General features: G+C 42.9%; 3 protein-coding genes across 3 annotated transcripts; 1 reads left to right on the top strand and 2 right to left on the bottom strand.

Moving 5' to 3' along the window:
* Positions 1-1,277: 1,277 nt before the first annotated feature.
* RB195_010520 (uncharacterized protein) lies at positions 1,278-25,016 on the bottom strand (the record flags this gene model as incomplete). The annotated part of the gene is made up of 12 exons (XM_013435108.2): positions 1,278-1,464; positions 1,519-1,662; positions 1,728-1,837; positions 2,334-2,440; positions 2,521-2,647; positions 7,742-7,917; positions 7,974-8,046; positions 10,024-10,209; positions 10,885-11,038; positions 18,814-18,911; positions 18,976-19,107; positions 24,873-25,016. The coding sequence occupies 12 exons, from the start codon at positions 25,014-25,016 to the stop codon at positions 1,278-1,280; spliced, it is 1,638 nt and encodes a 545-aa protein (XP_013290562.2).
* On the bottom strand, positions 17,674-18,045 carry RB195_010522 (uncharacterized protein; the record flags this gene model as incomplete). The annotated part of the gene is made up of 1 exon (XM_064191572.1): positions 17,674-18,045. One exon carries the CDS (start codon positions 18,043-18,045, stop codon positions 17,674-17,676), a length of 372 nt encoding a protein of 123 aa, XP_064049155.1.
* Positions 18,066-18,422, top strand: RB195_010521 (uncharacterized protein; the record flags this gene model as incomplete). The annotated part of the gene is made up of 1 exon (XM_064191571.1): positions 18,066-18,422. One exon carries the CDS (start codon positions 18,066-18,068, stop codon positions 18,420-18,422), a length of 357 nt encoding a protein of 118 aa, XP_064049154.1.
* Positions 25,017-25,649: the final 633 nt, after the last annotated feature.

The following is a 25,649-nucleotide window of genomic DNA, read 5'->3' as shown; positions in this document are numbered from 1 at the left end:
ATGCAAACACTTTGTTGTGTACCCATCTGTCGTCATCTTATCGATTATCAAAAATGCGACATCTTGATACTTCGTCTCCATCTGTGCAAAAAACAGCACATGAAATCTAATTGAGTTGCAGGAAGTAGTTTGCAACAAGTGTTTCCATGGATTTGTTATCATGTCTGTCAAATCAAATTAAAGGCATCACCTCACGAATCTGGGGTGGTGCGGGTTTCAGGGGTTTCAGATAAAGGAGGAACAGAACCTGAATGCTCTCATAAGAGAGGGTATAGACTAACTAACGGTTCAATCCTTTCTTGCTCACCTGTTCTACTCGACAGTTCTTATAGCATCTGCTGCACACCAGAGACGGAGGCAAGTTAGTTATCACCCACAAAGAGATGATGTCTTGCAATAATCAAATGGCTAGCAACATTTTCCTTGGAAGTATTTCATATTTTCCTTCTAATCTTACGCAAGAATGAATATTTATTTTTGGAGAAAATAATACCATTCAAGGTATTTAGGAGATAAATCTATCAACCAACGAAACAAAGGCAAGTTTAAACTCAAAAATTCGGAAGGTCCAATGATCTCTTCTGATCTGCTCGAGTTTAAAGGCATCACTCCACGAATCTAAGGTGGTACGGATTTCAGGTGGAGTATTCTTATACGGGATATTAGATTATGGAGAGAGGGGTGATTTCGTCCATTTTTTCCTAAATGCCGTAAAAACGGCCCGAAAGATGCGGCACCGCACAAGACTCCAATCCAATCGAACCTCTTGTACAAAATGGTGCGCCAAGACGAATGAAGCCGTATCTTACGGGCCGTTTTTTGCGGCAATTAGGAAGAAATGGACGGAATCACCCCCTCCCGTTGTCTCCCATCCTGTATACGAAGACTACACCTGAAATCTGCACCACCTCAGATTCGTGGGGTGATGCCTTTAAGGAGTTGATTCCATAGGCTAATGACCATGCTCACGCTGGTTGGACTACGGTCAAGTTTTTATTTCACTAGTTGCTTATCCTACTTATTTCTGCTTTCTGGAGGTTTCTCAAACTTTTGTTTGGACAGTAAGATGAACAGCGTAACTCATGCATGAGTCATTCACAAGTGGTCTAAAAGAGCTAACACTGAACAATACGATTTAAAAATGTATTCTGAAAAAGGCTACAAAGGAAAGTACAATTCATATCTGCATAAGTGACGACAAAAACCAGAGCAAACAAGTGATTTGGGGTCGCAGAAAGATATTTAAACGTTGTCAAGACCGACACACAAAAAAGGATTTAGAAGAAATCACCAGCGCGACAACGTCCCTCCAACGAGGTTCCAGTTTCATCAGCGGAGATGGGCATGAGATTATCAGTAATAGACGAAGTTTGATTGGTTGCATTCGAAGTCACTGACAATGATCGACTGGAAGAAATCTCTGACGAAGACAGTACATTGGGAGTTAGTCGAGAACTGCTTGGTCTGTAAGGAGCAGTTTTAAAAGGGCATTTGAACAAGCATTCCTGACGATTTTACCTCAGAGGAGTCACAAAACGCGAGTGTTGCGTTGATGACGGAAAGCGAATCCCGAGTTTGTTCGAAGCAAGACGACGGGCGGCTGGTGATAGCGTCGTCATGGATAGCGCCGAGGAACGGGCCGAACCAAATCGAGGAGTTCTACTGTAGATGCAAATGACTCCACAATAGAAATCAAGATAGTTGTGTAGCAGCAAGATAAAACGTACTGTGCCTTCTCTGCAGCTTGCATTGCAGCGCGTCTTTTATCGCGGTACCGCCTGGCGATAGTGTCACTAATTCCTTGCGCAATCTGCTCTCGAAACGGAATTTCGGGCATCTTGAAACATTTTATGCGTTGCCTAATGAATTTATACACATTGGTTTACCACCGTAAAACTCCTGCCTGTATTCGGTACTTAGTTAAGATTTGTTTTGGGCAGAGGAAAAACTGGTAATGGATGTTATGACTAATCCAAAAACTCATTGGAGAATATTTTCTGGAGTCATTCTTCTAATGAATTAATTATCCGTAAATACTACTCGACAACAAACATGTGCAATGATCAGTAATAAGGATTTGTTTTCATTTAAACAGCGGCACGTTTCTACAGCAGGCTTTTGCTTGAGATCAAATATCAGCTTTATTCAGTCTACAACTTGTTTTCAAACTACTCTAGCAGCGGAGAAGCAAGCAATCTGGGCTGTGTCCTCACCTCCCTCTTGTTCTCATATATCGCTATTTAACACACTTCCCGTTCGAAGATATTTTGCGTTCCATAATCCTAATGAAAGCTCTCTGAGTATAATTATTAATCGGACACTATCGTTCTAACCTTGAAGGTAGGGGCATTTCCAACAGGAACCTGAACATCGGCAGCATCTAGACGAAAAGGTGTCCCATCGATTTCTCCCCATGTCATCAGTGGTGAGTCGTCAATACCTGTATGAAAAATAACACAAAATCTGTATCATTACCAGCAGCAAAAGACAGTTGCATTCGTTCTGCGTTGAATAGCTTACCAGGAGCAGGGCTTGGAGTGGCTACAAGTCCCAAAGTCTTGGTATTAAGGCCGACTTCATGTCCTTGCACGTCTACTTTTCCTGCATTGTTTGCCAACTGCATCATGCTAGCACGAGCCATAGACGCCTGAAGTCACGTTTTGAAAAATTGTTTGGCTTTTCATAACACAAATCCTCAAATTCAAAGAATTAATTTTGGCTCTTTCCGCCTTCTCTTCTATGAATGTGAAAAACTCGAAGGAACTCAGGATCTAATCAAATTTCGCTTACTAAAGTTAGTTCTGGTTTTGATTACGAAAAAAGTATGCGTTCTATTAGTATATACAACAGCCATAATGCTTCTGTACAACACATATGGTAGCATCCGTATTCGGCCACATATAATTTCTCAATTTAAAGTGCTTTTTTCAAAGTAGAAAATGCGTCTTGTTTTCAAGAAGGAATATGCACATAAGAATAGAAATTCTTCCTAAGATACAATGCTATATATCGTTCGATAGCGATTTTCTTGCTCTACATGAATGTCTTACTCTGACTTTTTAAATTTTCACCATTCTTTGTTTTTCCAGATAATTGGAGCTGTGTCAAGTGGGCAAAATGAAGCATTTTCAACACCACACATATTTACATTTAAGGTAGATGATAAGGGAGCTGCAGCCAAGATTGGTGTCATGCATGGGGAAAGAGTAAGGCTTAAAGATAGCTGGCGCCATTTTTCTTAGCGCCTAAAAATTCAAAGAAGCGTGAACTTGAAGAGCGGTCGATCCAACTGTAGCGAGTTAAGGAGAAAACCACTTTTTAAATTTCCTTTTGTGAACATAAGAACTACTGTAAATCAATCAGTAGAATATCCTCAACTGTCGCTTCTAGTTCCTAGCTGCCTCTTATTGGTTTTTTCTTCACGTTCATTTTTTGCATTTCTTCATGTTTTTCCAAGTCTTTCTTTGTTCTCTTTTAAACTTTTCATGCTCGATTCGATATACATAACACAAATCTCACATGCAGCTTTGCAAATTTATCACCTCAAGCTTAGGGTCCCAACGCGCTCAATTCACTTTTCTGTTGCGTCAACGTGTTCACTTCAATTCAAAATCGTTAGATGCTTGCGAACGCGTGTCTAACCTATACTAATGGCTTGTTACAGTCCTAGACAAGTCTGATGCCATCAACATCAGAGGGATAAAGGACTTGCTTGGCACTAGAGCAGCCGAATCATCCATCAATCGTGCAGTCACAGCAGAACCTCTCACCGCCTCCAAAATTAAATAAAAATAAAAGAAGCATTTCAGTCTGACTAGAGCGGGAGATTCTGATGCGAACAATAAATGAGGAAGTACTGCCCAATCCTGTGTATATTTCACTTTAAAAAAGACACTCACGACTTATTTCTCAATTTGATACTTCAGTGTAATCAAATAAAGCCCCAACATATGTTTTTTTGGTAACACCCACAAAGTCAACGCAAATAACAATGGTAGCAGTCTGGACATAATTATTACTTCTACATTTCAAAGTAATCGTCTGTGATCAGCTTATGTATTATGTATTATTGTAATTATTGTGGCGAAGGTCAACCTTTTCAACAGCTCGGTGTGGTTCTGACAAGAAGCTTCTCTTTGTTGGAAATTCTAGGGTTACCTGGGGTTTCGCATTCGATTTCGACCACAGCTAGTTTCTTCCCAGCTTAACGGAATAGCTCTAGAGAAATCGAGGGGATACACCTCAACCGAAAATGAGATTTATCAAAGATGTGGGATGCAGGAAAGAATTCCACCTATCGATTAATTTTGGAGCGCAAACCAAGAAAAATCCTTACAACGCCGTTCCTTTTACTAACTGTATTTGGGGCCCTAGGGCGGGTGTAGTGTAGCGGTTAGAGGTTCCGCTTACTGCACAATCGATCGGAGGTTCAAATCCGCCCTAGTGCTCACCAAGCCTTTCATCCCTCCGGGGTCGATAAATTGGTACCAGACTTGTCTGGGAGAATAAAAACACTGACTTGACACATCGGCTAGCCACCGCAAATCATTCTATAGGCCAGATACACGTTCGTAAACCTCAAACGATTCTGAATTGAAGTGAATGTGGGGACGCATCTCAAACGGATTGGTTAACGCCAGAAACTTTAACTTTAACTTTTATTTAGGGCCCTGCAAAGAAAACGCTCCCAGTTCTGATATGTAGGGAATGTGCAGCCCACATCAAAGGCATCACCCCACGAATCTGACGTGGTGCAGATTTCAGGTGGAGTATTCGTATATGGGATGGGAGAGTAAGACTACGGAGAGGGAGGTGATTCCGTCCATTTCTTGCTAATTCGGCCGTAAAAAACGGCCCGGAAGATGCGGTCCGGAAGACTGGCGCGCTCCAATCTAACCTCTTCCAATCCAAAATGGTGCGCCAAAACGAATGAAACCGTATCTTCCGGGCCGTTTTTTACGGCAATTAGGAAGAAGTGGACGGAATCACCCCCCTCTCCGTAGTCTCCCATCCTGTATACGAATACTCCACCTGAAATCTGCACCACCTCAGATTCGTGGGATGATGCTTTTAATAGTGATTCAAACCAGGAGGAGCGTCAGAAGAACAAGAAGTGTCCTTGGGGCGAGAGGTGATCGCGAGACAAGAGCGGAGTAGATGAGAAACGAAAAGATCCGCAAGAGAGCCTATCATCAGCCTAGATAATAACGCACTTAGTCCGTGTGTGGGTGTTTATCTGTGTGTCAAGAAAATATAGTCGGGTCAAAACGACATGAATCACGAGTGCAGTTGCGTTGCATTTGCGTACGCGGCGCGGTGGGGGCAGCAGTTGGAACCGAGTTGGGTGGGACTGTCGTAAACTGTAGCGATAAAAGATGCCAGCAAGGATTTCACCACGTTCCTAGCCGCTATGCCCCACCGAAGCGTTTCGATAGAAGCCGCGTACGCAACTGCATCTGTGGTTGTGACCCTACTACACGCCTAAAAGATGCAAAACTTTGGGTCGCCGAGAACCAAACCAGTACTACCCGCCTGCTAGGCGGGCATTCTGCCACGGAGCCGCTGTCGAGAACTGTTTGGAGGAATATGAAACACGTCATAGGACTGGTTACTTTTAGTCATGTGTTAAGTCGAGCAAATCGAGTAAATCTTTATGGGCATGTTCACCTCCAATTCTACAAAGCGAAAAAGTCAGTCAGTCAGTCAGTAAAAAAGATAAGTCTTTTGATTGTACAGATGGATTGAAAGCCTTCATTTGGTGCATTAACAAATCACAAACTTATAGCATTCTCTTTCGAAATATTTCTGGTGAAGTTTTTCAGAAGCGAAGTACTTTTTCCTTGCAAAACTCAAAAAAACAACAACAACTAAGCAATTGTGATTTATGATTCTTCTCTACACAATATCTTTCATGACGATTTTTTCCCCAAGTTCTACTGATGTAACTTATTTGAGAATAACAATTGCTTCTCTAAATTTCGTTGCAGAGAAGACATGTTATGAATGTTCCAGAGTTTGACTTAAATACGACAAAAAGAATTAAATTTGAAAGTTTGTTGCACGTCTGATCCTCGCATTAGATTGAATCCTTGATTTGTTTTTCTTTTTCAAATGTTTTCACCTTTTTTAGCATTTGCACAGAGAACTGTTTTGTTTCTCCGGTATTTTTTTATATGGGTTATGTTTGTTACTTCGTTCCGTATCTGTTTGTTTTCTCTTTGGTTAAAAATCGCAAAGTTTCCACTGTTCCTGTTTTTTCATGTTGCTGTGAAAAGAACATTTCGTATTATAAAGGTACAACAAACCTTTGTTCCTAGTTCATTTTTCTTCCGTTGAATTTAAGGTGAGATCCTGAACATGTTTTGCCTCGAAAAAGTGAGATCGGGGTATAAAAGGTCCCACGGCCTCAAATGAGCGGGTTGGTATCAAAAAGGAGTTGGGCGAGCTTCATGATGCTTAAGTAGCGCCCCAGCGCCAGAAGAGAGAAACATAGGGTCGGACGAGTCCCACAACGTCAGATTGTGCACCCGCGCTGGAAAGTATTAGGGGGCGGATTCTTCACGCATTGTAGCAGTAGTCTGAAAGTCCGGCATAACCAGGACGTTCAGGCTGGTACTACGATATCAGATCTCAACACACCCAACAGAACCGCGCTCGCCGCCGCCACTCTCCTCAATCTGAAGGCAGAACGTTGCCTCTTGTTCAAGCAGCAAACACCAATGCACCCAGAAATCGAGCACAATTGGCATGAGCCGCAGTCAGTCATGAAACTACGACGAACTCGAAGTACTGGCGTTGATAGAGAAAATAACCAACGAGAAGTGTAACGGAAGTGTGAGCGCGAACACGCACAATTCCCCGTGATTATCCAGAAAAAAAAGACCTGAAAAACGACTTGTCGGACCAGATCCCCTGACGAGGGACCTTATAACGTGCCACGTCTGCAAGAGCAGGCTACGCGCCGAATCTGTCAGCGTTCGGGAAAGATACCGTAAGCAACCCGTCAGTTGTCCGCTCACTCGCGCTGCGCATTTGCCTCCTCTCGCAGACGTTAGAACCACCGTGGAAGGATCCGGTGCGCGAAGGCCTTCTGCCATTTTTCTGGAGAATTGAAGGAACTGTGAGTGATCGGGTGCACACGCGTATAGTACATCCCTAAAATCATATCTACCCGTGGAGAGATCCCAACACCCTCGAATTCGTAGCATGCTGCCTTTGAACAGACTGATTCTTTGATTGCGAAGCTCGCTAAGCTACTAGCTCTCCATACACTCCCAACGTACTTCGAATACATATCGAGATAGGGTTCGCAGTTAAACATGTGAAACAACATTTCAGGAGCAACATGCTCAACTACTGAGGATTGTAACAAATACTGACCAACAATTTCTACATCTGCCGAGAAAATTTCAAACCAATGACGGGCCCCACTGACGGATTAGGTGGCCATGGGGTACAGCGTCAGAGAAAAACTGATTCTAATGTTAAGATCACGATTTTAGCGTGCTAAACTCTGAAGGCGTTTGCGATCAGTGCCGAGATCTCAAACATGAACAGCAAAGCGGAAGGTAATTCAAGGTTCTATATCAGAAATTTTACACCTTACGAGCACATCGCATAACGTAAAGTTGTTTGGAATTCTTAATGAACAAAGAAAAACACACGTCGCAACAATTCTATTGTCATATCTGATGGTCATGCACTTCATAGCTGTTTGCACCGAAAGAAGCTACTTTCCTACCTCAGAAGGTTTAACCTTCATATCTTCAGAAAAGCGGGTCCCTGCCTTGTTTATAATCCTCTGGTTCTTACGTGCTTGTTCGACACTTTCCGCGGCAGTGAGAGGTGCACCTTCCAAGTGAAACAACACTGAGTTTCGCGCAGTGTACGTCCAATTATCGATTTCTTTAGGCTTGTCTGTAATTTCGACTTAAACCATATAGAATTCGGAAAAAGGGACTACCGTGACTGACCTTTGTCAACTTCCGGGCAATATTTCAAAGCAAGCTGGAGATCAGCTGCTGCTGGCAACGACCCATAGTTCACCTGAAGTTTAAAATTGAAGCTAGTTTGTAAACGACGAATAGCAGAACACACAAAGACACAAAAAAAGAACATCTTCATACTGTGAATAACTCTAATGTTCCAATCTTTTCGTGAACGAAATACATTATGAAGCCAAACAGCTTTCATTAAAGGTCAGTGAAGAGGTCAGTAGAGCGATATCCTATCCGCACACCGAAACCTGAGAGAAAATACGCTCATTTCTCTTATCATGAGCAAAATAAAACCATTAAGAATGGGAAGACCTGAGTGAAGGATCTGAACTGTATGTGGCCAAAGATCAAAAGCTTACTAGTAACTCTGTACACTTGGACGCCAGCAACTGCCTGAACGTATCCCTATAATGTAACTAAGGCAGCACGAAACTTAAGCGAAGTCTATGGAGAAGGTTTAAATATAGGTTTCCTACTACCTGATCCGCGTTGGTGAACTCATCGTAGTAAAAGAGAAGCACCTACCAGAAGTGTTAAGTTTTTTGGCCCGTAGTCAGGGTAAGCATGCACTGGGATTTTTTCAATGCAGGAGCCGTCAGAGGGGGGAGGGAGCAAAAGGTGGGTAGAAAGGGATGTAGAAAGAGGAGGAAAGAAATGAAAGGAACAAATAGGAAAGGAGGAGAGGTGGTCGCTGTTAAATAAACTCATATTAAACAATCATGGCGCAACACGTGTAGCTCCTTTTCATTGAAGCGGTCAGAGTTCAGTCTCTGACATAACGAAGTTTTTGCATTCAGCGTTAAAGAGTTTAGTGACAACATTTCTTACCCAACAATGATACATTTTCATATTAACGCTCAAAAAAGCTGTTTCAATGCTATTATTAAGCTAAAAAAAAAGACATCTACAGCTCGAGATAGAAATAAAATCAGTGCAAAGTAGGCTCCACGAGTTGCTGAATAAAAATGCTCGCAGCAAGTTTCATGCAATGCTATTCAGCACAATTGTAGACACAGACCATGCCTACATTTGAGCAAAATACGGTGTTTCCAACTTTCCTAGATTTTTTTTTTGAACTTAGTTGAGAAAAATTCTGAGATTTGAGGAGAAAATTCCTCTGATTTTCGAATTTTTCTCAATTAGCTTTTCAGAGAACTAAAACATCTACAAGGATAAAAAAATTGCAGGTAGGGGTTGTCCTTGCTGTTTTATTGAAATATGGAGTCGAATTTTCCAACCGCGTTACCTTTGTCCTGAAACGAAAAAAATGCGAAATTTCACATTTTCGGCCGCGCGTCAAAAAAAAAAAAAAAAAAAAAAAAAACAGAAAAAGAACATGACCTCAAACAAAGTCCAACAACTCAGTTTTAAAAAAAAAAACCTCAAGTAGGTTTAAAGGAGGATTTTTCCAAATGGAATTCGTTTTTATTCTTTTCCAGTTGTTCTTCGTTCTCTCAAAAGCTAAATGAGAAAAAAGAAATAGAAAAAATTAGAAATTTGCTGAAATTCTCAACTTTCAACTAACTTTCAAAAAAGTCTCTAAAAAGAATAATCTAGGTTTTTCACAGCATAGGTCTCTCTCTACTGAACGCTCATTATATTTAATTTTTGACTTATATGAGCGGCTATGTTAGAAAGAATGAGATTGGGAGGTGAGGGGAGTCGTTTTCAAGAGTTTTTTTTTCAGTCCCATATTTTATTCTAGGCTTGACCATGTTTGCAATTCCGCCATTTTTCCTGGATTTTTCATTTTTTTTTTAAACGAAGTAAACCGGAAGTAACTGTTAAAGGCTAAATCCAATCTATACAATGACATACTACTTTCATATGAAGCCTTTTGCTTTATGCTAAATCGTCTTTGAAAAAAGCGAAAAAACTTATTCACCAAATAATTAATCAAAATTATACACTGGCAGTTTCCAGTATAATGATTAATTAGGTTGGTGAATACAAGATCACATGAACATCAAGTTTTTCTTGGGTTTGACATTTTATAATCACATCCTGCCCAACAATCAACACAAACCTTTTCTGCATTATGCTTCGTTTCTGCTTCTTCTATCCACCCTTTTTTTGCATACTGTCTTTTCAGTTCCACTGCTGTCAGCTCTTCGAAAGAGGCATTATCTTCCGAAGTGAACTTGTCCAGATACGCATCCACCGAAATCACTTCCAAGCAAGATTTAGTTTTTTTCGCAACATCTTTTACGGCCTGAAATGCGCATAACGACTGTAGAACGAGGTCTTCAGATCATTAAAATGGAATGTCGAGCGGGTGGAACGGAACACCTCCGACACCATTTGTTTTTTTTTTATTTAAGTGCGGAAAATCACGAAACTGACGTAGTGCGGAAACTGCCTATATGATACGATACGCTGCCTTTAATTAAGATAAAAGTGCCGCTAAAGCTGGAATTGGTGCTGTATAAAAGTAGTAATGTTCGAGAACGTCCCCTGTCTGCCTTCGCTTCAAAAATGAGATTTTCGACCTTATACTCGCTCTCAACGCCCTCTACCCACCAATCATTATGTTTTTCAATATGTATCCTTTCCTGTTTATTGTCTTTGCTTACGTGTTTCCTAGCTCACACGATGCTTTCCATACAAAGCACAAATATTACGAGCGCCTTGGGCATTTTCGACTATGGCGTCAACATCAACAATAATCAATAGCAAAAAAAGAGGGTGTCGAAAATGCATCACCATGTTCACTCCACGAAAATACTGCGCCTTGTTCATATCACACCCTACTTCACTCGATAGAGTTGAAAAGTCATGATGCTACTGTTTTATATATCGAGAAGTTCTCTTTCAAATAGTATATAATATTTTGCCAGTACATTTTGTTCCCGTGGTCATTTCAAATTTAAAAAAGGCCACAACACACTTCGTTATCGCCCTCGCGATTTGCATAAAGCAACGGCGTTGCTTGCAGAGACTGGGGTGGTCTGCTGGGTCCAGGAGTGTCAGGATCGAAATTCACCGGCGAGGTTGGGGCATGATGCCTCGGTGAAGTGGTGGCACATGCGGCAGGGCTCGTCCTGCAACTATGATTTCAAATTACAGGTAATGTGCAACATGAATGCATTGTAGAAAAGGGCATACGCTGATACCCGCTTTCTATGTATAATGGAGTCAAAATATTACGTAGTATTAAATAATTAGAGACATTACGAAATATTGCATTAAATAATATTAACTAATTACATACATCACGAAATATTATATAATTGTACGTTCCAGACGTAGGAAAGTAACATGTAAGAATTAAAATTTCGTTTTGACAATGCACAATGTGCTGAAAATGTAACAATGGGGGGGGGGCGGTCGTTAGGTACCCGCAGCCAATTCTCTGCAGCTAAATAAATGCCTGCAGAAGAGGCTGTAGGTAGGCCAGAGCAGGCATACCTCCGCTAGCCATGATCACTAAGCCACGCCCACCCATCTCCACGTCACTGAGGTCATGTGCCGTGTTTATATAGTAATAACGTGATAGAGTTGACTTCTAAGAAGATTCAAAGAAAAAAGGCAACAACGTAACAACGTAGAAAGGGGGAAAAACGTAGAAAGTGGAAGTGCTAAAAATGAAGCAAAAACGTAGAATTTTTACAAGAACAAAACAACATCTGAAAACATAAATGAAGCTGAAAATGTTCCAAAATAAATGTTAAAAGTGTAAAAACGAGACACTGGACGTTGGAAGATGTAGATTTGTGATTGAAAAACACACATAGAAGATATAGATATTTATATTTGTATTTATACAGAGTGTTTAATGCACGTAAGATACTGCAATAGTTTGTAAAAATTTGAATTTCTTTGTTTTACACAAACAAAACACTTATTTTCTACTTGCGGTGTTTCGTGTGCAATACTTCTATGTATCTCCATAACTAAGCGATCCATATTCCGTATTTCATAGCAATACCAGTGATAGCGTGCCCCTGCGAGTCGTGTTTCGAACCTCACTAGACGATGAGGGCCGAAGATGGACGATGTGATAGGCGGGGCGTAAGGCAAATGCATCGCAATGCTCTGTTGACGCTATTAACTGCTGCGCAGCGCAATTGTCGATCGCCGTTCCCAGTCTCCTAAGGATAGATTGTCGCCGAGGCTACGGGAACCTAACGATACGCACTCTGTGACAATGGGAGCACCCCCGTCCAACGCTCCGGTTAGCGAAATTTCTGCGAAAGAGATAGAAACTTGAAACCAATTCTCGAAAAAGAGGAACTCAATTATAGCATTATAGTTTTCAGCAGTCTAAAAAAGGATTTAAAGACATAACCCCACGAGGGCTGGTACGGTTTTTAGGCGGGTAATGCCTGTACGGGGTCGTAGATTGTAGAGAAGAACTCTCCTTGTCTCAGTGTAAACGGACGACCCCGGAACGCTGTTTCTTGTTTCGCCTCCGCCTGCAATTCGTCCGAATAGGTTTTCTACACGGGGAAGATATCATCTTGCGCCGCCATTGAAAGTAGCTACCAAAAATCGTCTTCGCTTCTTTGGTCACATACTAAGGAAACGAGCAGATCGCTTTGTTTAACCAGTTTTGAGAAGTTTTTCGGATTCAAACTGGAAGAGGCCACCTGGGCGAAAACGGAAGTTCTCTACTGAGGTGGTGAAAGAGGACCTGAGGAGACTCAATGTGGATAGGGAGTTCAGCCGAGAGAGTAAAGTTTCGCAGGATATGGAATAGCGACGACTGGGTTGATTCTGTGCAAGCTCTCGCAGGAGATGGAGAAGGTTGGGCAAAGCTGGGTTCAAGGACGACACACCTCGGCGAAGATGCGCGCAATCGCGTCAAGCAGTAGCATCAGCATTCATATTATCATGATATATAATAACGGTAGCATTAGCATCATCATATTATCATGATCTACTATATAATAACGGGCTTATTCTGTCACGTGTGTGTGTGTGTGTGTGTGTGTGTGTGTGTGTGTGTGTGTGTGTGTGTGTGTGTGTGTGTGTGTGTGTGTGTGTGTGTGTGTGTGTGTGTGTGTGTGTGTGTGTGTGTGTTTGTGTGTGTTGTTGTTGTCATAGGAAGGGTGAGGGTCCACGACGTGATACCTATAGAAGGGGGACGGGTCCACAGCGCCAGATCCATAGAAGGCGACGGGTCCACGGGCCAGATACTTAGAAGGGGTGCGACGGGTCCACGGCGCCGGATACCTATAGAAGGTGCGACGGGTCCAGACGTCGGATACCTATAGAAGGGGTGCGACGGGTCCATCGGCGCCAGATACCTTAGAAGGGGGCGACGGGTCCATCGGCGCAGATAGCCTGAAGGGGTGCGACGGGTCCAAGACGTCGGATACCTAAGGGGCGGGAGATAGCCTAGAGGGGGCGACGGGTCCACGGCGCCAGATAGCCTTAGAAGGGGTGCGACGGGTCCATCGGCGCCAGATAGCCTTAGAAGGGGGCGACGGGTCCAAGACGTCGGATACCTATAGAAGGGGTGCGACGGGTCCACGGCGCCAGATAGCCTAGAAGGGGTGCGACGGGTCCATCGGCGCCAGATAGCCTAGAAGGGGTGCGACGGGTCCATCGGCGCCAGAAGCCTAGAAGGGGGCGACGGGTCCAAGACGTCGGATACCTAAGAAGGGGCACGGGTCCATCGGCGCCAGATAGCCTAGAAGGGGGCGCGGGTCCACCGGCGCCAATAGCCAAAAGGGGCACGGGTCCACCGGCGCCAGACACCTAAGAAGGGGGCGACGGTCCAGGGAGATACCTAAGAAGGGCGGCGGGTCACGCGCAGAAGCCAAAACAAAGGGAGAAGAAAGGGTGCGGCGGTCCACGGGCCAGATACAAAGGCGGCGGGTCCACCGGCGCCAGACACCATAGAAAGGGCGGCGGGTCCACCGGTGCCAGATACCAAGAAGGCGCGGGTCCACCGCGCCAGATAGCCATAATATGGGGTGCGACGGGTCCACCGGTGCCAGACCCCTATAAAAGGGGGTGCGACGGGTCCACCGGCGCCAGACACCTATAGAAAGGGGTGCGGCGGGCCACCGGTGCCAGATACCTAAGAAGGGGTGCGACAGGTCCACCGGCGCCAGATAGCCATAATATGGGGTGCACGGATCCACCGGTGCCAGACCCCTATAAAGGGTCACGGGTCCACCGGCCCATTCCCGGCCGATACCTATAGAAGGGGTGCGACGGGTCCACCGGCGTCAGATTGGCGGGCCGGCGCCAGGTACCTAAGAAGGGTTGACGGGTTCACGGGCGTCAGATTCCTATAGAAGAGGGTGCGACGGGTTCCACGGCGTCGGATTGGTGCGCCGGCGCCAGAGAGCTATAAAATGGGTTGCGGCGGGTCCACCGGCGTCGGATTGGTGCGCCGGCACCAGATAGGTATAACGTGGGGTGAGACGGGTCTGAATCGAAATGGTGCGCAATAACTTCGCGTGCATGTCGCAAAAGATAAATGGTTAAAGCCGTTTCATAGCCGTGGCCATTGCGCGCGTTGCTTTTCACCTTCATGACTCCTCCGCGTATCTATTTCTTTCTTCGTTCGTCTCAAGTTGGTAGCATGCCGTTCTCAGAAAGTGAAAGGCCATAAACGGCTCTTAAATAGTAGCAGGATGTTTATGTGATCTGACGTGGAACGTTATCTTTATCAGTATGAAGATGTCTTTTACGTCATTTTATGTTAAAACATCATTCTGTGATAACTATTGGGGAAATCAGGAGGAATATCCATACTTCGAGTAATGCTTTCAAATTGCATCTATATTATTCTGGCATCAAAGGAGTGTTTGTAGCTGATGGTAGAATATTCTCCAAATGTAGAATTGACGCATTTGGTAGGAAAACTCCGTAATCTTTAATTCGTAATTTATAATATAAAGAAGAGAAGGAAAGTGTTGTTATAGAAACACAAATCAGATTTTACAGAAAACACCACTACTATCAACTATCATTGATCAGTGGAGGGAAGCGAAGCTAAAACCAGCGAAAGTCTGAAGTCCGGCTTTAGCCGGACATTCAGACTGGTATCTAATAACGAGCTTAGTCCGTGTGTGTGTGTGTGTGTGTGTGTGTGTGTGTGTGTGTGTGTGTGTGTGTGTGTATGTGTGTGTTTATTTGTTTGTTTGTTTGTTTGTCTATGTGTCACGAAATTCGAAAAAGGGGGTGCGACGGGTCCACCCGGCATCAGATAGCTATAAAATGAGTTGCGACGGGTCCACGGGCGTCAGATTCCTGTAGAAGGGTGTGTGACGGGTCCACGGGCGTCAGATTCCTATAGAAGAGGGTGTGTGACGGGTCCACCGGTGCCAGATACCTATAGAAGGGGGTGCGACGGGTCCACCGGTGCCAGATACCTATAGGAGGGGGTGCGACGGGTTCACTGGCGTCGGATTGGTGCGCCGGCGCCAGAGAGCTAGAAAATGTGCTGCTACGGGTCCCACGGCGTCGTTGGTGCGCCGGCGCCAGAGAGCTAGAAAATGTGCTGCTACGGGTCCCACGGCGTCGTTGGTGCGCCGGCGCCAGATAGGTAAAACGTGGGGTGAGACGGGTCCCGCGGAATCGAAATGGTGCACAATAACTTCGCGTGCATGTCGCAAAAGATAAATGGTTAAAGCCGTTTCATAGCCGTGGCCACTGCGCGCGTTGCTTTTCACCTTCATGACTCCTCCGCGTATCTATTTCTTTCTTCGTTCGTCTCAAGTTCGTAGCATGCCGTTCTCAGAAAGTGAAAACGCGCATGAAAACGGCTGCTTAAATAGTAGCAGGATGTTTATGTGATCTGACGTGGAACGTTATCTTTATCAATATTAAGATGTCTTTCACGTCATTTTATGTTAAAACATCATTCTGTGATAACTATTGGGGGAAATCAGGAGGAATATCCATACTTCGAGTAATGCTTTCAAATTGCATCTATATTATTCTGGCATCAAAGGAGTGTTTGTAGCTGGTGGTAGAATATTCTCCAAATGTAGAATTGACGCATTTGGAAGGAAAACTCCATAATCTTTAATCCGTCATTTATAATATAAAGAAGAAAAGTAAAGCGTTATTTAAAAAACGCAAATCTGATTTTACAGAAAACACCACTACTACCAACTTTCATTGATCAGTGAAGGGGAGCGAAGCTAAAACCTGCGAAAGTCTGAAGTCCGGCTTTAGCCGGACATTCAGACTGGTATATAATAATAATACACAATATATTATAACATAATATAATATATAACATATATATATATATATATATATATATATATATATAGGGTGGCGAAAAATTACGTGCGTTTTACATTTTACTCCGTTTTAATTATTGAATAAAGCATTTATGCATATCTTTTCTTTTTCAAATATTTATTTGTTGCTTATTATTGGTTTGTAGGGAAAAAATTGTTTTGCAAGCTATGGCGAAGACCTGCCCAAGTCGTGAGGCGATTGCACAGTTAGCAAAAAGTGGGATGAAGAACTCAGCAATTTCTTGGAGGCCCGGAATCCCTCTAAGAACCGTCCAGAAGATTGTAAAGCAATGGAAAGTGGAAGGACACGTTCAAACGAAATCCAGAAGTGGACGAAAACGGATTGTCAACACCCGACAGATTCGTGGGATTATTAAGAAAAGGATTGACTGAAAAGATTATCTCGGCTTGAACAAGATGGCCAAACAGCTCAATATTTCTTGCTAATCGGTTCAAATGATAGTAAAAAATGAGCTTGACTTCGAAGTTATCGTCTGTTAAACGGACAAGTTCTTACCGATCAAACAAAACAACATCGGAAGGAAAAATGCAGGAAACTACGGGAATTTTTCAAGATGCGGCCAATTGAGGACGTACTCTGGTCTTACGAAAAAGTTTTCACCGCTGAAGTGGCTAAAAACTCTCAGAATCACCGCCAACTTCTTAGGCCAGCTCTCAAGAACAATCGCAAGCGAAAAATTGCCACAAGAAGTCTGTTTCCTGAAAGCTTAATGGTTTGGGGCAGTATCAGTGCCTCTAGCAAGACTCCTTTGACTTTTATCGATAAAAACGTAAAAATTAATGCGAACGTCTACCAAGAAAAGATAATCTAGAAGGCTGTGGTGCCATGGATACCAATATTATCTTTCAACATGATTGGGCTCTACCCCATGGAGCTAAAACACCAAAATTAACTCTTTTTGACGGAGGATTGATTAGGATTTGAGAACAGCCCGGATCTCAATCCATTAGACTTCTCTGTTTGCAGGTTCATAGAAGAGGAACTAATGAGTTGAAATGTATAAAAATTAGTCACTTTGTGGAATGAATTGACTAAAATTTTGAATAATTTATACGTTAGCTACCTCCACCGTACTATCGATTCGAAGGAACGAGTTGACGGATGTATCAAAGTTGATGGCGACCGCTTCGAAAATTCCTTGTAATTATAAAATGTTGTGGCTTATTGTTATATTAGGGTGTTCGAAAAGAATCTGCCGAAAATTTTGCAGTAGCGCAGATTTTTTGAGATGTCTGGAAGTTCCCGTTTTAAATATATTATATAAGGACACTACCGCTTAAATATATATAACATATCTGGCTCCCTCCTCCTTGCCTATTTCATGCTATAATGGCCGAACATTCCACGCATATTCGACACGTACTCCTTCGCGAGTCTGAATCTGGCCACCCCGCTGCTGAAGCCTATCGAAACTTAAGTATTCGGCACTGAAGCCCCTTGTAAGCTATCTGTGCGCGGCTGGTTCCAGCGCTTCAAAGCCGGAAACAAGAAACTCGAAGATGAGCCTCGCTCTGGTCGACCGACTGCAATATCGTTCAACGAACTGAAGAATCTGGCGAAGCAGCATCCATATGAAGGTGTGCGGTATTTTGCTGCCAGTCTGGACTGTTCGCTGTCCACCGTGAGCAATGGACTGCGATCTCTCGGAATGTTGAAAAACCTCGGTTAGTGGCTCCCACATGCATTGAGCGACGGCAACCGCCAAAGACGACTGGACATCTGTACTCAGCTGCTCTCCAGAAGCCGCAGATTCGACTGACTGGACACCATTTTCACTGGAGATGAAAAATGGGTCCTCTACGTCAACCATACCCATGCGTGCGTGGTGCGCTGGCGATGCGTCAACCACACTCCCGTGTGTGGTGCGCTGGCGATGAAATGCCGGATCCTTTCGTGAAAGGTGAAATCCATGAGAAGAAGGTGATGCTGAGCGTCTGGTGGAGAGTTCATGAAATCCACCGTTTCGAACTGCTGTCGGACAACACGACAGTTACTGCCGAGGTCTACTGCGCTCAACTGCAAAGACTGGCCGACAAGATTCGCAAGGAGCACCCGAAGCTCGACAACGTTCGCCTGCTGCACGATAATGTGCGCCCTCACATCGCGAAGAAGACTTCCCAGAAAATTCTGGAGTTCGGATGGAAAGTTCTACCGCCCCCACCGTACAGCCCGGACCTCGCCCCGAGCGACTAACACCTCTTCCGATCGCTTCAGCATCACCTGGAAGAGAAGCGCTACGATGATCGTGACCACCTCGAAAATGACCTTCGGGCCTTCTTTCCTCAAAGTCGACGGAATAATAAAATGTTGTTAAAAAGTTGTGTTGTTGTGAAATTTTGCCGTATTTCGGCAGACACTCTAATATAAAAACAAATTTCTTGAAAAGTTTGTTGGCAAAAAATAAAGTTTGAACTCTCTTTATGGCGCACGTAATTTATACGCATATATATATATATATATATATATATATATATATATATATATATATATATATATATACGCGAAGAGAATATGATAGAATAGAATACGAATTGGGAGTAGTAGTAGAGCGACTTCTTTCTAAACTGTGCCGCTTACGATTTACCTTCGATCTGTTCGGCGACTAGTATGGTAACGTAATTGCAATTCGCGCATTTTTGCGATGTCGTTGTGCTTCATAGCGTCCATGTATTCGGTTTGGGCCTACAAACACACAACTAGCGAAAAAATCCCAATATTTCAAAATTAATACAGTAACAAACTACACCTTAAGCTTGGGAAGATCAGGAAAATAATCTCTGACAATTATCTTCTCTAACTTCTCCAAATACTGACTCTCAGGGAGCACGGTGCGCACTTCCCGGCTTGTCCGAAGTCGTTTCGGTGACAGTTTAACTACCTTAAAAAATTCTCAGCAATAGAATTTGTGGTCATAAAGAGTACAAAATCCTAGATGTTATCGGAAAATAGCTACCTTCTTTCCATTGAGGAAAAAGGTGAGATTGTCCAGAAAACTTGAACACAACTTGAACAACACGAAAACTACGAAAAATGCGAAATGCTCAATGTTGGACGTCCAAAAGCAAATTATTTTTCGCTGATTATTAATTCTCAAATTTTGTAAAGAAGGTTACGTGGTTTCAAGGCACTCCGTAGCCAGGAGAGTAAGCACTCGTTTTCCAACTGACAGATAAGAGATTAAGCACTCGAAACGATTAAGTTGAATGGTTCATCCGACTCCGAAAGAGCACTTCATACGACAACATTAGTAAGGATAGGTCTGCAGATGCTGCAAAATGAAGTGAAGACGATGGATGCCTACTACAAGCTACCAAAATTAAGAAACGATGTAAAAAAAAACCAATGCATGTACATTCGCATCGAAAGGATCCGTTGAAGAACTAGTAGTAGAAACCACTGGAGAAAAAGTGCTCTACGGAACATATGACAGCAGAGGAACTGGTCTGCTCGTCAAAACGGCTACGGTACATCGATTGCTGCATGATACATGTCTGAGGAGTCACTCGAAACCAAGTTAGAATAGGCTATCTTGGAGAAAGTGAATTTCCAAGTTTTGCTATAGTGTGCCTACGAGGTTTTTAGATGGAACCTTTATTTGCCTGACGTTTCGGCTTTTTCGCCGTCTTCAGAGGCCTAAATAGAGGATGACTGGAACAATGCTACGTTTATCCCGTCAAGTGCCACACCACCCTGGGTCAGTGTTTCGATAATCGTTCAGGGTAGTGAAAACAGAAACCTATCTACATTGAAAATGGTCTTACGTTTTGCTCCACCGGATGTGGCGCGGCTGGTTGCACGCACTTGTCACTCAGTGTACCAGCGAATGAGTGTTACTGCGTGTAGATCACCAGCGACGACATAGATTATTTGATCTACACACAGAATATCAGGCGGTTATAGGTCACAGAGCGGTACAAGTGGCAAGAACTCATTCGTTATCGACAAGCATTCATTCCTATTATTCATTGAAGGGTTTCTTTTAAGAATAAAAAACGCCTCCAACGTCTTCCTTGCCGATATTTCTGTTTCGTGAGCCAGTATAACGCATTTCACATCGTAATCGTTCCCGTTGTCGTTAATAGTCGCAATATATAAGACTCACACGAGAAACCCCAAAAGAAGGATGGCTTCCGTACCTCAACACACAAATAAGTACTTCAAACGGCATTATTAGAGTAAAGTGGTATCGCAAAGAAAGTTGCAAGAACATCATATTGCACGCCAAATCTGCACATCCGACTGCAGTAAAACGCGCAGTGATTCGTAATATGTTCAAAACCGCTAGTGAAGTATGCACTGGCAACCAAGAACACACGAATCACGAAACTAGCCTGAAAATCGCATGTGCCAATGGCCAACAGTACGTCCGCATTACCGAAGAACCCGCACTGTAAATAGCAATATTCCGCGCGAAAACAAAATTTCTCTTGTCTTCCTTTATCTCGACAGTGTCAGTGCCCTGTTCAGCGCAGCATTATCCAAGCACAATTACAAAATGACGTGGTCTTGGTAAATATCCCAAATGCAAACATCAAAAGCCAGCTTGTTAAAACAGACTATATATAGATACGCATCTGTGAAAGATGTGTTATTTGTCCTTAAAAAACACCCAAAAATAGGGGTAAAATGAGATTGAGTGCTTGATATGCAAGCAACTTACGTTGGGAGACCGGTAGGAATCTTGGAGTGAGGATTAATGAACACATGGCCGGAAAACGACGAAAAAGTTATAACACCGCTAGGAAGGCACAGACAGGCCCACAACGGGAACGATTACGATGGAAATGCGTTATACTGGCTCACGAAACAGAAATATCGGCAAGGAAGACGTTGGAGGCGTTTTTTATTCTTAAAAGAAACCCTTCAATAATAATAGGAATGAATGCTTGTCGATAACGAATGAGTTCTTGCCACTTGTACCGCTCTGTGACCTATAACCGCCTGATATTCTGTGGTAGATCAAATAATCTATGTCGTCGCTGGTGATCACACGCAGTAACACTCATTCGCTGGTACACTGAGTGACAAGTGCGTGCAACCAGCCGCGCCACATCCGGTGGAGCAAAACGTAAGACCATTTTCAATGTAGATAGGTTTCTGTTTTCACTACCCCGAACGATTATCGAAACACTGACCCAGGGTGGTGTGGCACTTGACGGGATAAACGTAGCATTGTTCCAGTCATCCTCTATTTAGGCCTCTGAAGACGGCGAAAAAGCCGAAACGTCAGGCAAATAAAGGTTCCATCTAAAAACCTCGTAGGCACACTATAGCAAAACACAGACAGAATATGCCGAGGTTTCAAGACAAAAGAACATTCGAACTGAATTTCCAAGGTACGGTGATGAAAATGATACTCTACTTCGATAGACATTTCAATCTCGATGTCAATTTTCGCAGGATAGAGGACAGCGAAGAGCCTACAGATTCCGTGCAAAGTTTTTTTTTTTTTTTTTTTTTTTTTTTTGATGATCGAGAACGCTGGACAGAGCTATGGTCGGTTCAAAACAGGACACGAAACTCGGCACAGTCGCGTAAGCGGTGGCGCTCAAAGCGGCGCGGTGAAAGTAGCGGTTCGAGTCGAGGCGAGACCGTCGCGAACAACAGCGAGGAGTGGTGTAAGCAAAGATCCCCTCTAGATTCTAACCATTATGCTCCGCTGCAACGCTTCGAGTCCAACCGCTTACGCAACTGCACCGTGCTTGATGTCGTTTTTACCCGAATATATGTTCAAGAACAATATCCTTGCGGCAAACATGCGGACGTGTTAGGCTGTTAATGTCAGTCCGTTGATTTAGTTCTAGAGATAAAACGTTGCCGCCTAGATTACCCAGAAGGATGTCTGAGTACAACATCTGAGCCGCTGATCGCTAAGGTAGGTAGAAGAGTGAAGCTTTCCAAGCTTAGCTTTGTGAACAACGTCATCCAAGAAAAAAACAATCCTAAAACCCTCTATATATAAAAAAAAATATATATATATATATATATATATATATATTTATATATATATATATATATATATATATTATATATATAGGACGAACTCTATAAAGAGCACCATCAGGGAATCCATTACAATATTGGCCACTGGGGGCTAATCAATGTAACTCTGCTTAAACTGCAAATTTAGATGGCATCATACTGTCGACTCCGTCATTATTTTTACAAACTTCTCGATAATCGTTGCCGACATCTCCCAAACTACCCTTATTTCAGCAATGATAATGTCGAAATAAATCCAGAAAAGCAAAAAACGATCACATAGGATTCAAAAATAGCCTGACTGATCGAACAAACCGCAAACTTATTTTTAAGAGCATTTAAAAGGAAGCTGCTCACAATGAAGAAATTGATGACGCGAAACTTAGGCTTTGCAATCCAGGTTTCTCTGTTAAAAGAAGGCCTGAAAACCCTGATTGATATCGGTGAAAAACCACATACTAAAAGTGAACCTCGGGAACGAACGGATCAACTTGAGTAAGTTTCAGTTGTATGGAGCGACAAAACCATGTAAAATCTCTTTGGCAACGATGGAGTAAGGCACGCTAAGCTCCAGATGCTAAGAGTCAAGTGTGGTATAGTGGTACCTCTTCGGAACTAAAGTTGTCCCTATCTTCCATGGAGTGGACACACCAAAAGCGATCATTCTTTCACTCCTGGCAAAGGGAATAACAAGCTGGCTCGAATAACGGAAGTTCTAGAGAAGGTGCCGGCGGCAGTTAACAATAAAAGAAATATCGCGACCAATGAATACTTCACAAAGTATTTGTCAATGTCCTTATATCGAAATGAACAAATACTGAATTCTGATTGCTAAAAGTTGACTGAAGCGGTTGTAGCGCAGTCGGTAAGAGGTTCGCTGCGACTTGCCGATCGATGGTTCGAAACAGGTAAAGCGAATTGGCCCAAGCGGATTGAGAGACTTGATGCCTTATCCTTTGGAAGTTGATTTTTCCATCTAAAAACATCCAACGTCTTTCCAAAACCGGGTATCCTCGCAAATATTATATTTAAGAATGTGATTGTAGTGCACTCCAATTTTCTTCAAGATCTGCTCACCCATTCAGGAATATTAATTGTTTTACCATTATTTCTGTTGATAGAACATACATGATCAGTGATTCAATAATCAGTAATTCTCGACGTGGAACCAGTCACAACACTTACTACTAGCCGTGTTATACAGCAAAAATAAATAATCTAAAATCTCTGCGGTTTTCCTTGTGGAGATTTTTCACATCTTGAAATTAATCGTGATGTAGTACTTGACAATTGTCACTGAAAGCAGGTGAAAGGTGCAATTTCAGATTGGTGAGCCAAAGAGGTGGATCAGGAGGAACTCACGTGCAGAGAGAATAAGTCAGTGTATTGAAGTGACTAACTGTGCGGGCGTAGTGTAGCGGTTAGAGGTTCCGCTTCCTGCACGATCGATCGGAGGTTCGAATCCGCCCTAGTGCTCACCAAACCTTTCATCCCTTCGGGGTCGATAAATTGGTACCAGACTTGTGTGGGAGGATAAAAGCACTGACTTGACACATCGGCCAGCCACCGCAAGTCATTATATAGGCCAGATACACGTTCGTGAACCTCAAACGATTTTGAATTGAAGTGAACGTGGGGGCGCATCCCAAGCGCATTGATTAACGGCAGAAACTTTAACTTTAAACTTTATGTACCTACAGATACGTATATATGTATTTGTGTTATCTTGCCTCATTGCACCGGCCAAGACGATTGGTTCGCGGACAAGTTCCTCGAAGTTCTTCTTAGTCGTTCTTCATATAACCATGCGTAAAAAGGATTCTTTCATAGACGTAGTCGTAAACCCCTTTTGCTAGTGCAACCTTTCTTTTGCTATCAGTGGCCGCTCCTCTAAGATCTCAATCCATAGAAATACTTTTTTTTTGGCGATTTTCTATGAGTCCGGTCTCTATGCATCCTCTGATCGTTGGGGCAATGGTCTTGATTAGTTCATCGGAGTTCCTTGTTTCCACCGCATGCACCCACCTACATGGTTCTTCGCCCCTTTCTTATGTAATTGTGCAGAAATAGGGTTCCCTCGTTTTCTGTGGGTTCTCTACCACGACACGTGATATGCTGCCTTTAAGTCAACAAGGCAACAATCATTTAAGGAGCTCCAGTTGTTCATCAAAATTAAGAGAACAATACTTACAAATGTTCTGTAACTCCGCTGTGGCTTAAAAACCTAGTTACTGCTACGGGATAAAATATTAAACTAGACGTTCCCATAGCAAAACAAGGAATCATATTACCACTAACCTGTTTTGCTACTACTGCAGGAATAGGGCAATTGTGTCCATGCACAATCACACAAGAGCGAAAAGCTACTTTGAAAATGCTCCAAGGAGCTCATCGGCAATATCGTGCCAGCGATTGGAGGACGCACCGAGACCAGGCACCGCCACCGATCGATGGTCCACAACGGCTAGTCTGGCAGAGTACGATCGGCGGCGACTGCACAAACACGCAAATATGATATAATATGATGTATGTAAAATAAGTGAAATTTAGCAGCAAATTCCCAAAAGAAATAACCACAGATTGAGGCCGCCAGAACGATGCTAATTGTAAACACTTCGAGATTCAAAAACAACAAAAAAGAAAGCAACAAATACTGTGTACCTTCCCTTGGTTCACCGATTTCGGAACCACTGCATATTTTGCTCGACGTTCCTCATCATCGAATGACGCCATGACAACCAAAAGAACAAAGACGTAAACCTGCTCCGAACCGGCTGCAAACTTGGACGAATTCCAAATTGCCATAACGTAGCAATGTTTTTGTGACTACATTGAGATCTAGATAAACAATAAATGGAACTCCATTAAAAACACAACAAAGATGATAAAAATTTTTTTACCAACTCTCAGAAAGGAAAAGACATGGAACACATCACACTCCAAATATATAAATCGGCAGAACCAGATACGGTATAACAGACTGATAAATCATGAGGCACAAGCGCGAGTTCATCTACGAATAGAATACTAATAACACAGCGACAGAATATCGTGCACAGAATCGCCATGGAACAAAGCACCTCGGGATAGTTCGAATAACAACAACGCACATGAAAAATTTCACAAACCCGGCATAAAATATGTGGCTCTTAGGTATTTACAAAATCCTATTAAACGTAACAAAATCTGCGCAGTAAATGAATTTCAATATAAGTCCCATCTTTCACATGAGTAATGTGTAAAGCAATGAAATAATGGGTTTGAAAAAGAAAAACGCATCGGCTTCCTAAGGATGAATATAAATTTCTCACGGAAAATCATCGGAAGGTAAGAAAGGCCGAACTGGTGATATCTGTGAAACTATAAACAGGTCTTCAAGAACTCGAAATAGGAGAAGAGATATCGAAGCTAGGAAGCACTATTGCTTCTTGACAAAAA

The sequence above is a fragment of the Necator americanus genome, chromosome III (assembly GCF_031761385.1).
Source record: "Necator americanus strain Aroian chromosome III, whole genome shotgun sequence".
Classification (NCBI taxonomy): domain Eukaryota; kingdom Metazoa; phylum Nematoda; class Chromadorea; order Rhabditida; family Ancylostomatidae; genus Necator; species Necator americanus.
This window is presented reverse-complemented; position numbering and strand designations above follow the sequence as displayed.